At 39.3% G+C, this 14,966-nt stretch overlaps 1 protein-coding gene across 3 annotated transcripts in view; it reads right to left on the reverse strand.

The window, feature by feature from the left end:
* The window catches only part of SLC7A2 (solute carrier family 7 member 2), a 71,745-nt gene that overhangs the window by 21,745 nt on the left and 35,034 nt on the right, over positions 1-14,966 (reverse strand). For all 3 annotated transcript variants that reach the window (XM_027530223.1, XM_027530222.1, XM_027530224.1), the window contains exons 2-5: positions 7,824-8,214; positions 7,226-7,381; positions 1,346-1,511; positions 57-190 (exon numbers count right to left, since the gene is read on the reverse strand). In XM_027530223.1, the coding sequence (XP_027386024.1) occupies positions 57-190; positions 1,346-1,511; positions 7,226-7,381; positions 7,824-8,214 (847 nt within the window). The remainder of the gene's footprint in view (positions 1-56; positions 191-1,345; positions 1,512-7,225; positions 7,382-7,823; positions 8,215-14,966) is intronic.

Raw genomic sequence — 14,966 nt, forward strand, 5'->3', positions numbered from 1 at the left:
CATGTGGTTCAAGGAACACTCTTGCCTTCTACACAGGGCCAAGACTCTGCTCTTACCAGTTGTTGCAATGCAGTCAAATCCCACAAAGGCATAAAAGCAGGTTGCAGCCCCAGCCAAAGTTCCTGCAAAGCCATAAGGCATAAAGCCACCAGCCCCATAGACGCTTGTTCCATTTTCAGAAGGTGGGTCCCTGAGGAGGAGGAGAAGAATCAGATTGGAATGTCATTTTCCTAGAAAACTGCTTATTCAAGAGATTTGTCTCAAACTCCATTCTTGGAAGGTTACTGAGTTCATCATCTCTTGGAAGCTAATGTATACAAAACTAAAAGTAAACCGGGATTTTTTTCACCCAGTCCTAGAGGCTGTGATGGTGTTACCAACAATGGCTCCCTCACCAGTTGCCAGCTCTCAAACTGGAGACTGATAACAGCAGGAGCAGGAGGCTCAGATCCACTCTGGCTTGAACTTACAGCCAGGCAGGATTCTGAGAACAGAGATCCCACCTATGTGTTGGCTATGATCTGAAATAAGGACAAGAGACTTTCTCTTCTGGTGGACAGTGGAGCAGACTGAACATTTGAAAAGTTTACTAAAAGATGTGACAAAGTGAAATAAAATCCTCTAATCTTGATAAATAATACTGAAGTTTTATTACATGTTAAAAATTGTATAAAATCAGAAGATACTAAATTTTTGCCTCATTAGAATGGCCACAAACAACATAGGTAAATAAAAACATGTACATCACTTCATGTAATAGATAACTTCCGTAATCTTATTTACACATAGGAATATTATACTTAAATCTTAGGATGAAAACTTTCATTTGAAAATTAATTTTTTAGATCAAGTTTAAAGTGATATGTATAGACAATTCTGCTTATGCAATAATATCCTCAAAAAAAAAAAAATCAGGCATGAAAATTACTACAAGGTTGAAAGACTGAAGTGGAATCAAATGGTGTCCCCAAAGGAAAAAACAAAAGGATGCATGATCCAAAATGCTCATTGTTATTTAGAAGTGATAAACCTTGGTGGGGAAAAAACATTCTTCCAATGGTTAAGATCTCTCATTTCTTCCCTTAAACCCAAAGCGAACCCTGAAGTTAAGAATCAGCAGCTTCACAGCTTCAAACAGCTGCTCAGTGGTGAACATACCTACACACTTGTGCTTTGGGTAAAACCTGGGGAAAACAGTCTTGAAATAGAATAGACCTTCACAAAGTTCTCTGAAACAAAAAGTTTGAGAACTGTTGTTCTAGAGGAAAATGTAACATAAGACAAGAGCAGGCAAATTTTTTTTTTTTAAACTCGAAATAGGAGGGAAAAAGCCCAAATATTTTACCTGGCACTTGCAGATATATTTTTGAGAAAGTCTTCACTAATCTTCCAGTTTGCCACATTTCCTTTCACAAACCCAGCTACCATAACAAAGAGAAGCACCAAGATATTGACAGCTGTGAAGACTTTATTCACCCAAGCAGACTCTTTCACTCCAAAAGATAAAAGACCTATGGAAAAATAAAGGGTGCTTTAATTTTTACCTCACCTTTAGGAAAAGGCTACAGCAGTTTGAGACAGTTACAGGTTTTAGGATATTATTTCACCAGGATTCCCTTTCTATGAAGAGTTTTTACTCAGTCACCTAAGTGTATACAGAACTAAAGATTTCAGAATGCAGACTGTGCTCATAGCCAGGAGATTTCACACTCTCCAATAAGTGAATAAATTTAGGAACTGGGTATTATTACCAATGGGTGGGTACAGAGGCATGCTAAGTCACCTCATTCGTATTCGATTCTTTGCAACCCCACAGACTGTAGCCCGCCAGCCTCCTTTGTCCATGGGATTCTCCAGGCAAGATTACTGGAGTGGGTTGCCATGCCATTCTCCAGGGGATCTTCCCAACCCAGGGACTGAACCCACCTCTCTTATGGGTTCAATAAGAACCCTCTCTTACAGGAGGCATAAGACCTCTCTTACGTCTCCTGTATTGACAGGTGGGCTCTTTACCACCAGTGCCACCAGGAAAGCCTTAGTGTTTCAGGCAGGGGATGTGCTAGTAACTTCAGGAATCATTCACAGGTGGGCAGGGCCAAGTGGAGGTAAAGTAACTTAATTTTAATGAAATGCTATTCTTAAGAAGCGATTTCAAGGTTAATGGCTGCAAAATTTTCAAAGAAAATTTTCTTTCTCTTTTCTTTCTTTCAATCATATTTTCTGCCTCGTACTTACTGAATACATTAAACAAAGTAATTCTTCAATTGTCATTTCAAAAATTTTATTAAATCAATTCTCTCTTTAATAGTTTTATTTTTAAATTATGATTGTAAAGGCAATCAATTTCTGACTCAAGTAACTCGAAAACACAGGAAAAAAAAAGAAAGAAAATAAAGATCAAGTGTAATCCCTTCAAATTTTGCGCACACACATATGCACACATTTCTATGTCAACAAATATATAATTTTATTTTTAACAGCCACATTCCCTTCTACTCTATGGATACACTATACTTTACTCCTAGAGTTACAAACAGGTCATTGTTAGTTTCTTACAACTATAAATAGTACTGACCTAATCATCCTTTTGTAAATATCTTTTAACACCTTCTAATTATTTCTTTACAATAATTTTCTACAAGGTAGCACCATATCAGTGGTATACACTTTATATAAGACTTTTGGTTCATACTGTCAGTACAGTTTCCAGAAAGTTTGGCCAGTTGAAATTGTCCATTTTTTACCATTAGGTTATTCTTATTCATATTGATTTATAAAACTTATTTATACAATAATGCTATAAGCTCTCCGTCTGTACATGTATACAGAATGTTTTTCCCAATTTATCATGTACTTTTTTTGGGAAAAAAAGACCATTATAATATTGCCGTTTATTATCTAGATTCAAGCACGCTAGGGGCAAACACATGGGCAGTTCCTGCATTGAAGAGGAAATCAACAGGCCACACTGTGGAAATCAACAGTCCAGCAGGCTATAATCTACTACACATTGCTTACAAAGCCAAGCAATGTATAGTAGATTATAACCTGCTGGACTCCCCTTACCACATTAATTAACTGAATTATGCACTTAAATAATTTTTAAGTTCCCTTCTAGTTCTAAATTTCTACAATTTTGTATCTCCCAAATTACAAATATTAAAATAATGTGGTTAATTTGAAATATGGGCTAGCCTATTTCTCCAATAAAAGAATGACAAAGGTTTTGCTGAGTTTTATTTTACTCTGTTAAGATTCGAGATTCAAGAAGATTCAGTTTTTGTGGCAGACACTGCTTGTGGTCTACCTAATTATCATGTAATAATTTTAATTTTAATCTTAGTATTGATAACACATGTAAGAAAGTTTTATAATATAAATTTTTCCTCTTTAGTTTCTACCTCTAGGAAGATTAATGTTAACCCCAAAACATTCACCTTTGCCTCCTTCCAGTCCTTTCATGATTATATCTATCTTATTAATATCTTTAATCCATCCTGTATAAGGTATGAATTATGGATCAAAGAAAGTTTAGTTTTTACTGTTGGGGCAATAAGTGTGATCAAAGGCTTATAATCACATATTTACTTGTGAACTTCCTGATGTTCAAGCTGGTTTTAGAAAAGGCAGAGGAACCAGAGATCAAATTGCCAACATCCGCTGGATCATAGAAAAAGCAAGAGAGTTCCAGAAAAACATCTATTTCTGCTTTATTGACTATGCCAAAGCCTTTGACTGTGTGGATCACAATAAACTGTGGAAAATTCTAAAAGAGATGGGAATACCAGACCACCTGACCTGCCTCTTGAGAAATCTGTATGCAGGTCAGGAAGCAACAGTTAGAACTGGACATGGAACAACAGACTGGTTCCAAATAGGAAAAGGAGTTCATCAAAGCTGTATATTGTCACCCTGCTTATTTAACTTATATGCAGAGTACATCATGAGAAACGCTGGACTGGAAGAAACACAGGCTGGAATCAAGATTGCCGGGAGAAATATCAATAACCTCAGATATGCAGATGACACCACCCTTATGGCAGAAAGTGAAGAGGAACTAAAAAGCCTCTTGATGAAAGTGAAAGATGAGAGTGAAAAAGTTGGCTTAAAGCTCAACATTCAGAAAACGAAGATCATGGCATCCGGTCCCACCACTTCATGGGAAATAGATGGGGAAACAGTGGAAACAGTGTCAGACTTTATTTTTCTGGGCTCCAAAATCACTACAGATTGTGACTGCAGCCAGGAAATTAAAAGACGCTTACTCCTTGGAAGGAAAGTTATGACCAACCTAGATAGCATATTCAAAAGCAGAGACATTACTTTGCCAACAAAGGTTCGTCTAGTCAAGGCTATGGTTTTTCCAGTGGTCACGTATGGATGTGAGAGCTGGACTGTGAAGAAGGCTGAGTGCTGAAGAACTGATGCTTTTGAATTGTGGTGTTGGAGAAGACTCCTGAGAGTCCCTTGGACTGCAAGGAGATCCAACCAGTCCATTCTGAAGGAGATCAGCCCTGGGATTTCTTTGGAAGGAATGATGCTAAAGCTGAAACTCCAGTACTTTGGCCACCTCATGCAAAGAGTTGACTCATTGGAAAAGACTGTGATGCTGGGAGGGATTGGGGGCAGGAGGAGAAGGGGATGACAGAGGATGAGATGGCTGGATGGCATCACTGACTCGATGGACGTGAGTCTGAGCGAACTCCAGGAGTTGGTGATGGACAGAGAGGCCTGGCGTGCTGCGATTCACGGGGTCGCAAAGAGTCGGACACGACTGAGTGACTGATCTGATCTGATCTGATCTGATACCACCCATGTCAAATAAGCAAAATTATACAAGTAGAGATGAGAATGCTGAATTTCATCCCCAGAACGAATACAACTGTATTAGCAACATAAAGGAAAACTGTATGGTCAGTATAATTACTGACTCTCTCAGTATACTGACTGACGCTGCAATTGTCTGTCAGATTAGGAAACACTATACAACTACACACCCTGGAAATACACACAATACCGCTATAGACTTTGGAAAACAACAAAGCCAGCTCCGTGTTTTGTTTCCCAGCACCCCAAGTGCGCTCTCATTCTGAAAGCCCCAGCTCCCGCCAGTAGACTAGTCACCTCCTGAAATCCTGCCTATGCTTCCCTGTATCATTAATAAAAGCAACAGCCTCAGTTGATACGACAATTGACATTGCAATATGAATAAAGATTATAGCAGGAGATTTTGGTCTTCAAAGTTTCTAAGAATAAAGCTAGCCTGTAATCTTGGCCTGTCCTGAAAGAAAGGTATGATACTCGATGAACTCAGGACGTAAGATGCAAGCCAAGGCCTGAGTCTTGCCACGGAATTTAATGACGGGAACTGTGTCACAGCTACATGCTTCTCATCATTTAGAGATTAAAGCTGAATATTTAAGGTCACTGAAACCATCCCTAAATAAAGTGTGATGTAAGTAATTTAATGTTAGTAGGCTGTTGAGAAACCAAAACAAACAAACAAAGCCTATCACCTGTGGAAAAACCACTGATGCAATTTTTTCTGACATTAGGAAGAAAATATCAAATAATTAGGACCTATAAATTTTGTTCATGTCACTAACCCTGTCCCTACATAAAACATCAAATTAATGGCTAACATTTTAAGGGGCAATTTTTAATATTTTTAATTATATAATTTTTAAAATATGTTTTGATATGAACCATTTAAAAAAATCTTCATTGAATTTGTTACACTGTTGCTTCTGTTTTATGTTTTGTTTTTTTGCCATGAGGCATGTCAGATCTTAGCTTCCCCGATCAGGGATCAGACCCTCAACCCCTGCACTGGAAGGCTAAGTCTTAACCATTGGACTGCCAGGGAAGTTCCTTAATTATATAATTTTATAAGGAAAAATTATAGAAAGAGAGGGAGAAAGTAGCTGGAGATAAGGTTGGACAGGAATGTAAGAGTATATCAAGCAGGAAGTAGAAACACACATGAACTTTATTCTTGGTGCAATGCTTGACGGGTTTAGCAGGAGTACAAGGTAGAATGACAGTCAAAATAGAAATGTTCAAATAATCAAAACAAGTATCAGGCAGGGATGAGCTGTGTCTACAAAATGAAACTGCCTGCCATCTAAGTGCTGACTATGCATCAAGCAAGAAGCCCGCACAAGATAAACACTGACATCCTCATTTTATGGATGAACAAACTAAGTCATGGAAGATTAAGTCATTCGATGTTCCACAGATAGGAAGTGGCAGAAAAGAACGGAAAACCTGGTCACTCTTGATTCTAAATCCTCTGCCTTTCTAAACCACTATGCTATACAACTGATGAAAATGGGAAAATTCTAGCATCAAGTATGTTTGTTTACATAATGTCTGCATCAAAAAAATGACAGGTGGTTTGAATATGCTCCCGTTCCAACCAGATGTCTACATTCTATAGGCATAAACAGAAAGACTGAATTTCTTCTAGAAACAGTATGCTTGCAAACATCTTTAGTTGTAACTGAAAAGATGAAATAATGCCCCAATTTTACATTCTTCCTTATTTTGAAACTTTGTGGCCATTTCTGCAAATCTCCAATTTGTATTATAAAATTGATGTACCTTATCTGATTATTTAGTGCCTTCCAGGTATCATTTATTTCAGAAGTACCAATTCTATTTCTACAGTTCTGTATAATTTAGATTTCTTTATATATATATATATATATATATAAAATTTTAGTTATTTATTGGCTATGTTGGGTCTTTGTCACTGCATGGGCTTCTCACTAGTTGTGGCGAGTGTGGGCTATTTTCCAGCTGCAGTGTGCCAGCTTCTCATTGCGGTGGCTTCCCTTGTTGCTCGAGAGCATGAGGGCTCGGGAGCTGTGGCTCCCAGGCTCTAGAGCACAAGCTTAGAAGTTGTGGCAAATGGGGTTAGTTCTTCTACAGCATATGGGATCTTCCCAGACCAGGGATCAAACCCATGTCTCCTTCATTGGTAGGTGGATTCTTTACCACTGAGCCACCAGGGAGGCCCTAGATATATTTTTGAAACACGCCTATCACATAAGACAAAATGTGATTCTAGGTAGTGACAAGGCCCACAGATCTCCAACAGTAACTTGTGTGTGTAAATATCTTGCCTAGCCCTGGCACTTTGGTCCAAAATTCAGCAGTAACCTTTTTTCCTGGGACAACAAATCTGGCTCACCTTAGGGAGAAGTGTAACTGGTTTTCTTACCTGCAAGAAGTAATATAAGGCACACAGCAAAAAAGTCTGGATACTCTGCAAGGCCAGTATAATTCATTTTGAAGTATGTCCGGAAAAACTGACCAATCTGCTTGCTAAGAAGTTCATCAAAAGTGCCACTCCACGCCCTTGCAACACTTGATGTTCCTTCCAAACCACAGAATATACAAGGTCAGTGGGAGAAAATTAATACCATCTTGTACTCCTCTATTCTAGGATAAACATGAGTTAGTTCAGACAGAATTGAACATTTTCAACACATATAACATTATCTCACAATAGCAAGCAAACGCTCAAGTCCATAACTGTGGAATCAGGTAACTTTACTTGCATTAAATAACTGTTGTCTTTTAAGAAACAGATTTTTAAGCTCACAAGAGACATATTCAGGGAAAAAAGCAGAATCACAGAATTTTGCAATTAGGAGTCACTGAGTGATCAGAAAAATGAGACACACAGGGAGTAAGTGATATACTCAGATCACCTAGGCGCTAGTTAAAGCAGACCCTACACAGAACCCTAAGGCCGCTGACTCAGGAATGCTATTTCTACCATCCTAACCAATTAGGTTGAGTTTCTGGAAACATACCTATCACATAAGATAAAATGAGATTCCAGCCAGTGATGAAGGCCCACAGTTCTCCAACAGTAACGTAAGTGTACAAGTAGGCAGACCCAGTCTTGGGAACTCGGGCCCCAAATTCCGCGTAGCAAAGCCCTGCCATCACGGAAGCCAGTGCAGCAATGAGAAAGGAGACCACGATGCTGGGGCCAGAATCTGCTTTGGCCACCTCCCCGGCCAGCACGTAGACCCCAGCACCCAGTGTGCTCCCCACCCCCAGGGCGATGAGGTCCATGGTGGATAGGCAGCGACACAGTTTGGTATCTTCTAAACTGTCCAGAGTGACGATTTTCCTCCGGACCAGACATCGGGCAAAAGACAGCGCTGCTCTGCAAGGAATCATTCTGAAGATGGCAACCTGAGGAAGAGAATGGACAGTGTTAAAAGCTGGTCTGGAATCCTCTCTCCAGTTCCCTGCCCAGCTTCCCGGCAGCTGTGGCACCCGACTGCTTTTAACTTGATGCTGGAGGTGTGGCCTGGAGCAGTCAGGAGGGTTAGATATGCTGTGTTAAGTCACTTCAGTCGTGTCCGACTCTTGCAACCCCAGCAAGAACTGTAGCACGCCAGGCTCCTCTGTCCATGGGATTCTCCAGGCAAGAATACTGGAGGGGGCTGCCATTTCCTTCTCCAGGGCATCTTCCCAACCCAGGGATTGAACCCACATCTCTGGAGGGATGGAACCCGAGTCTCCTGCACTGGCAGGCTGGTGGTTCTTTACCACTCGCGCCACCTGGGGCGCAACAAGCCCCAGCTGTGGTTTTCTGAGTACACGTCCATGTGGCCTTCTAGGGACTGACACAGGTGGCTTATCTGGGGAGCAAAAGGATGGCAACCTTGGGTGATTAAAAGGATTTGCCGTTTTTGTTTGCTATTGCAATTTTTTAATAGATAATTATATTTGAAAACTTAGTTAAAGCATGTTGGGATAGAAACTTTTACACAGGTTTTTGTGTCTTTTGTTTGTTTTGCTTTTTGGCTATTTGGCATGTGGGATGCTAGTTCCCCAACTAGGATTCGAACCCACATTGCCTGCATTAGAAACTTGGATCCCTAACCACTGGAGGGCCAGCAAAGTCCCTGTTGCTGCAATTTTTAAAGCTATGTTAACAGAAATAAATTCCAAGAGATATCTCACTTATCCTTGCAGCAAGCAAAGGGGTAAATCACCTCATCTTTTTGTTTCTGTCTTTTCTTCCATCATTTCTTGAACTCACATTTTTTAGGCCTTATTACACTCCAGGGATTGTGCTAAGATATGTCTAGAATTGTGTGGAACACAGGAATGGCCTCTAGCTTTACAGAACTTATAGTCTGCTGCTGCTGCTAAGTCGCTTCAGTCGTGTCCGACTCTGTGAGACCCCATAGACGGCAGCCCACCAGGCTCCACGGTCCCTGGGATTCTCCAGGCAAGAACACTGGAGTTGGGTTGCTATTTCCTTCTCCAATGCATGAAAGTGAAAAGTGAAAGTGAAGTCACTCAGTAGTGTCTGACTCTTAGCGACCCCATGGACTGCAGCCCAGCAGGCTCCTCCGTCTATGGGTCTTTCCAGGCAAGAGTACTGGAGTGGGATGCCATTGCCTTCTCCGGACTTATAGTCTAGTTAAGGCCTAAAAGCAGGTAAAAACATCATCATTATGTGGTCTACAGCTTTATCAATTACTCGTGAGCTTTGCTTTCATTTCATTCTGTTTCATTTAAATGTAGAGCCACTTGAACCTTTTAGAATTAAAAAATTCCCCCCAAAACATCTTGTGTGCTATGCTGTGCTTAGTCGCTCAGTCATGTCTGACTCTTTGCAACCCACAGACTGTAGCCAACCCGGCTCCTCTGGCCATGGGATTCTCCAGGCAAGAATTCTGTAGCGGGTTGCCATGCCCTTCTCCAGGGGATCTTCCCAACCCAAGGATTGAACCCAGATCTCCCGCATCGTGGGCAGATTCTTTATCAACTGAGCCACCAGGGAAGCCCCAAACACGCTTAGAGATTTTAAAATAAAACTGCTATTCAATTATGCCTAAAGTATGTATTTGTAATCAGACATGTTTATTTATATTTACTTGAAATCTCTAAGTAAATAAATAAAGCCAAAGTCCATGCCAAGTATGATATGTTCTTTTTTAAATGGAATGAATGAGGTAGATAGAAAGTCTTACTCCCCACACCTTATAGCTCCCAATAATCTAACATTGAAAAACAAAATATGGATTGAGTAAGGCGAAAAATACATATATTACAGTAAAAAGTCTTAAGCACAATATACCAAAATATTAACAGTAATGATCTTTGGGTGGAAGGCTAATTTTCACTTCTATGTATTTCATACAATATGTATTATATTGCTAATATGTGTTTCTAAATTTATCTCAATGAATATGTATAACTTATGTGCAAAAGAAATATAAAAATTAAAAGGCCATATATAACCTTGTCTAAGAAGACATGTAACTCAGCAGACTAGGAAATAACTGAAGAATAGGGAATATAATAGTATATGCAGCTTCTCGGTCAATAAAATTAAATGTATTTAACTTTTAGAAGTTCAGAGTCATGTTTACCAATTCTACTGCACAATGGTCTACAGAGATCGAATGTTATAATCTCATTATAATCACTGTCAATAACCTAAACTCACGCAATCACAGCATGACAACTTCTCTCAGGAACTTGGAGTTTTCTATCCTAAGAAATAAACCTTGGAACACTCCTCAACTTAATCTCCATAAAAGAAAACTATTATTAAAACATATTTCATTTAAAAATACTAAAAATAATAAAATATCTTTTCTATTTGTGCTTACTAAATCACTTCAGTCGTGTCCAACTCATTGTGACCCTATGGACTGTAGCCCACCAGGCTCCTCTGTCCATGGGATTTTCCAGGCAAGATACTGGAGTGAGGTGCTATGCCCTCCTCCAGGGGGTCTTCCTGATCCAAGGATCACACCCACGTCTCTCATGTCTCCTGCACTGGCAGGAGGGTTCTTTACCATTTATGCCATCTGGGAAGCCCCACGTTTTCTATACTGAATCTCAATGACTTGTGCTCATAAGAGAACAAATTTCTGGGATGTGAATAATCCAGTTTCATGCTAACTCTAGTATAAAAAGCTGACTCACTCAACATTATTCATTCATGAATATACATGCAATGTTTGAAAGTCTGATGTTGACAGTGGCTGATTCAAAGGATATAGAGAAAAAAATCAAAGAGAAAAACAAAAATGAGTGAAAAGTTCCTTGATGGTAAAAATAAAGTTTTACACATCAGCATCTTCCAAAACACCTGAAGGAGTGCCAAGCATGACATTTCACAAATAGCTGACATCTCCAATTTGCCAATATTTCCGCTTCCGAAGTCAAAATCTATCAAACTTTCATAAGTCAAATGTGTATCAATTTCTACCCATAGGTAGTCCTTAAATAGCTATTTCTATTGTAACACATCTAGAAGATAAGGAAGAGAAGTGTCTTGCTTAAAGAAAAATCAAGTAAAAAGTTGAAGTTATACAAAGGCCAACTGAGGTAGGAGGAGGAGAACTGAAGATATTTATATTTACTAAATGCTGACCTTCCGTACCATTTAAGTGTTTTTACACAGCAAGAGACGTGCAAAGATCAAGAATTAGGAACAACTGCCAACTAAAAAGTACTCAGAAATGGAGACCCACTGGTGAATTTTAGTAATGATTTAAGATCATGTGAAAATTGGACAATTCATACACAATTTTAGCAAACAGCTGATACACAGAATGAGGCATACCTATTAGTCATTAACTAAACAAAACACAGGGCTTCCCAAGTAGCTCAAACAGTATCCTTACTGCAATGTGGGAGACCTGGGTTCAATCCCTGGGTTGGGAAGATCCCCTGGAGAAGGCAATGGCAACCCACTCAAGTATTCTTGCCTGGAGAATCCCATGGACAGAGGAGCCTGGTGGGCTACAGTCCATAGCGTCATAAAGGGCTGGACATCACTGAGTGACTAACACACACACAAATAAAACACTCTCTTAATAAAGTGATTAATATCCAATATTATAAATAAAAGACAAAATTTAAAACTATTGTAAAGGGATTTGGAAGGAAGCAAAGAAAACTAAAAAGAGAAGGACAGGATTGTAGGTGAGCTGTTATTTATTTTTAATCCCTTCTTTGGTAGTATGGTCACCATGTTGGTTTTGAAACTTCTAACTCTATTAAACACAAAATAACATAAACATAAAAAAGAATAAGCAAGTCAACCAATAAATAAACTTTCTTTGAAATGCTAAAAACAGGGAAAACGTTTTTTCAGTAAATTGCCCAAACTGAATAAGTGAATGATCCTCATCTTATCAACATAAACCTGAACTTAATTCACTCCAGATTACATGGGAAGCAGAACTGTTTACAGAGACATAAAGCTTTAATCAGTGAAGACCTGATTGCTACTGCCTCTCTCCAATTTCATGTTCAGTTTTCCTATGCTGCCCTGAGGGAATAAAACAAAGCTGCCACATGTCAAGTATTCATTTGCTTTTCAGTAACAGAAATGCAGACGTCAGAAACTCTTCTCTGAGTTGACAGATTATGCAATGTTCTTTGCAAACAGTCTTAACTACGCACGACTGATAAAATACTGATTGCAAAAGCTAACTCAAAACCAACTTTGCAGAAATATAACAAGATGGAAAAAAAAACCAATGTAAGACTGTACTGGATCAATTTAATGAATCATTATTAGATAAACATTTATTAAATCCTAGCAGGTGTATAATATACTGCTTAGTCAATAAAGAAAAAAAGAATCCCGTTCTTTTGTAAAATCTGTTTTGTGGAGACATGCTGATATAGAAAGTAGAGTGGCAACAAAGGAATGAGAAAAAATAAGATACTTGTGTCTAACGTAATATAATTTGATACTTACTTTTGTTTTTTTTAAATTTAATTTTATTTTTAAACTTATTTTTAAACAATATTGTATTGGTTTTGCCAAATATCGAAATGAATCCGCCACAGGTATACATGTGTTCCCCATCCTGAACCCTCCTCCCTCCTCCCTCCCCATACCATCCCTCTGGGTCGTCCCAGTGCACCAGCCCCAAGCATGCAGTATCGTGCCTCGAACCTGGACTGGCGACTTGTTTCATACATGACAGTATACATGTTTCAATGCCATTCTCCCAAATCTTCCCACCCTCTCCCTTTCCCACAGAGTCCATGATACTTACTTTTGAAAATTTAATACCTTTCCCTTAAAATATTTTAAAAGATACGTTCCTGTTGTAAAATGGTTATGATAACCTTATTCTCATTTCTAGAAGGTTTTTTTCACTGATGAAAAATCCACTCATACTTGTTTTCTGACACCTGTGTGCATTTACTGTCCTCGCCGGGGCTCCGGTATGTTGTCTCATCAGCAAACAGATATGCAGGGAAAACATGCAGGGATTTTGAAGGTGATCCTATTTGGTCTGGAGGGCACACACTTTTTCCAAGAGCAGACAATGATCCAAACCAACATATCCACTGTCAGCTATTGCTATTAATACCAGGATTGGTACTGAGTATGAAACCTACATAAAATATAGTAGAGGACCACGATCCTAGACTTTGGGAAGGGGCCCCATATGACACTCATAACCATGACCTGAACCTTAGAATACAGAAGTCCTAATCAACATTTCTATGAGGTCACAGATGATTCTGGTGACACTAGAAACAGATATGTATTTTTCTTCAATAATTGCTTATTTTACTAATTTCTAAGACAGTGGCCTCTCTGTTGTTCAGTTGCCAAGTCACATCCAACTCTTTGTGGCCCCATGGACTGCAGCACGCCAAGCTTCCCTGTCTTTTATTATCTCCTGGAGTTTGCTCAAACTCACGTCCACTAAGTCAGTAATACCATCCATCTATCTCATCCTCTGCTGCCCACTTCTCTCCTGCCTTCAAACTTTTCCAGCAATCAGGGTCTTTTCTGAAGAGTCAGTTCTTCACATCAGGTGGCCAAAGTATTAGAGCTTCATCAACAGTCCTTCCAAATTCAGAAGTGATTTCCTTTTGGATTGACTGGTTTGATCCCCTTGCAGTCCAAGGGACTCTCAAGAGTCTTCTCCAACACCACAATTCCAAAAGCATCAATTCTTTGGCACTCAGCCTTCTTTATGGTCCAACTCTCACATCCATACATGATGTGAGGCCTCTTTACTGAGGAATAAAATATGCACATACTAACTGACATCTGAAAACTAGCCAGTGGAAAGGCATAGAGGGCTCTGCAACAGCTTAGGCCGCAGTAATGTCTCTGGATTTAATGAGCCTGAGGATACAAGTCAGACCTTCCTGAGTCCCTACCCCCATCCCCAACCCTAAGCATAACAGTTTCGAGACATCTAACCCCCTGGTGGAGCCCCTATGAATTCTTGCCATAAAGCTAAATCCCTTCCTCAGCAACTTGGATTTATTTATGTACTTCTCAAACTTCTTCCATCCAGGTTGTAAACTTGACCATGTAGAATTTTAGGTCAAGTAAATTCCCTACCCTGATAATATCACAATGCCATAGAGCAGACCTCATTTCAACTAACCACAGAAATCCTTCAAAAATGTGCCAATTACAGTCAAGAGTTGATCCTGGATTTTCACTTTGGTCCAAAAGTTTGATGCAGCACTGAGCTGCACAGAAGCCAATCTTTGCTCTCCTCCTCTAAATAAAGGGTAAAAATTCAAACTTAATCCTTGGTATCAGTATTACAGGCCCTGACAATAAATCTCACAGGAGAAAGTAGCTGTGGCAACCAGGCAGAGCAGGCATTCCAGCAAATCCTCAACAAATTAGCTCATCCAAATTAGAACCAAATTTCCCTTCCTCATGTGAGCTGCTAGTTTCCTGGTGAGATATCAGTACTTTCTATTTTTGGCCTGATAGTAAAAAAGGAATTAAACCATGTAAGCCTGGGAACTTAGCCCCACTGTGTGTGCATGTGTTGTCTCTGAACTAGAGCTTTTAGGTTTGCAATCCCCAAACTCAACATCAATTATATTTCTATAACTTTAAATTGCAAAAAATATTTTCAAATTTTAGTGTAGGTTAAATAATTTAGTTAAAGAGAGGAAAAAAGATACGG

The sequence above is a fragment of the Bos indicus x Bos taurus genome, chromosome 27, assembly GCF_003369695.1.
Source record: "Bos indicus x Bos taurus breed Angus x Brahman F1 hybrid chromosome 27, Bos_hybrid_MaternalHap_v2.0, whole genome shotgun sequence".
NCBI classification, from domain to species: Eukaryota; Metazoa; Chordata; class Mammalia; order Artiodactyla; family Bovidae; genus Bos; species Bos indicus x Bos taurus.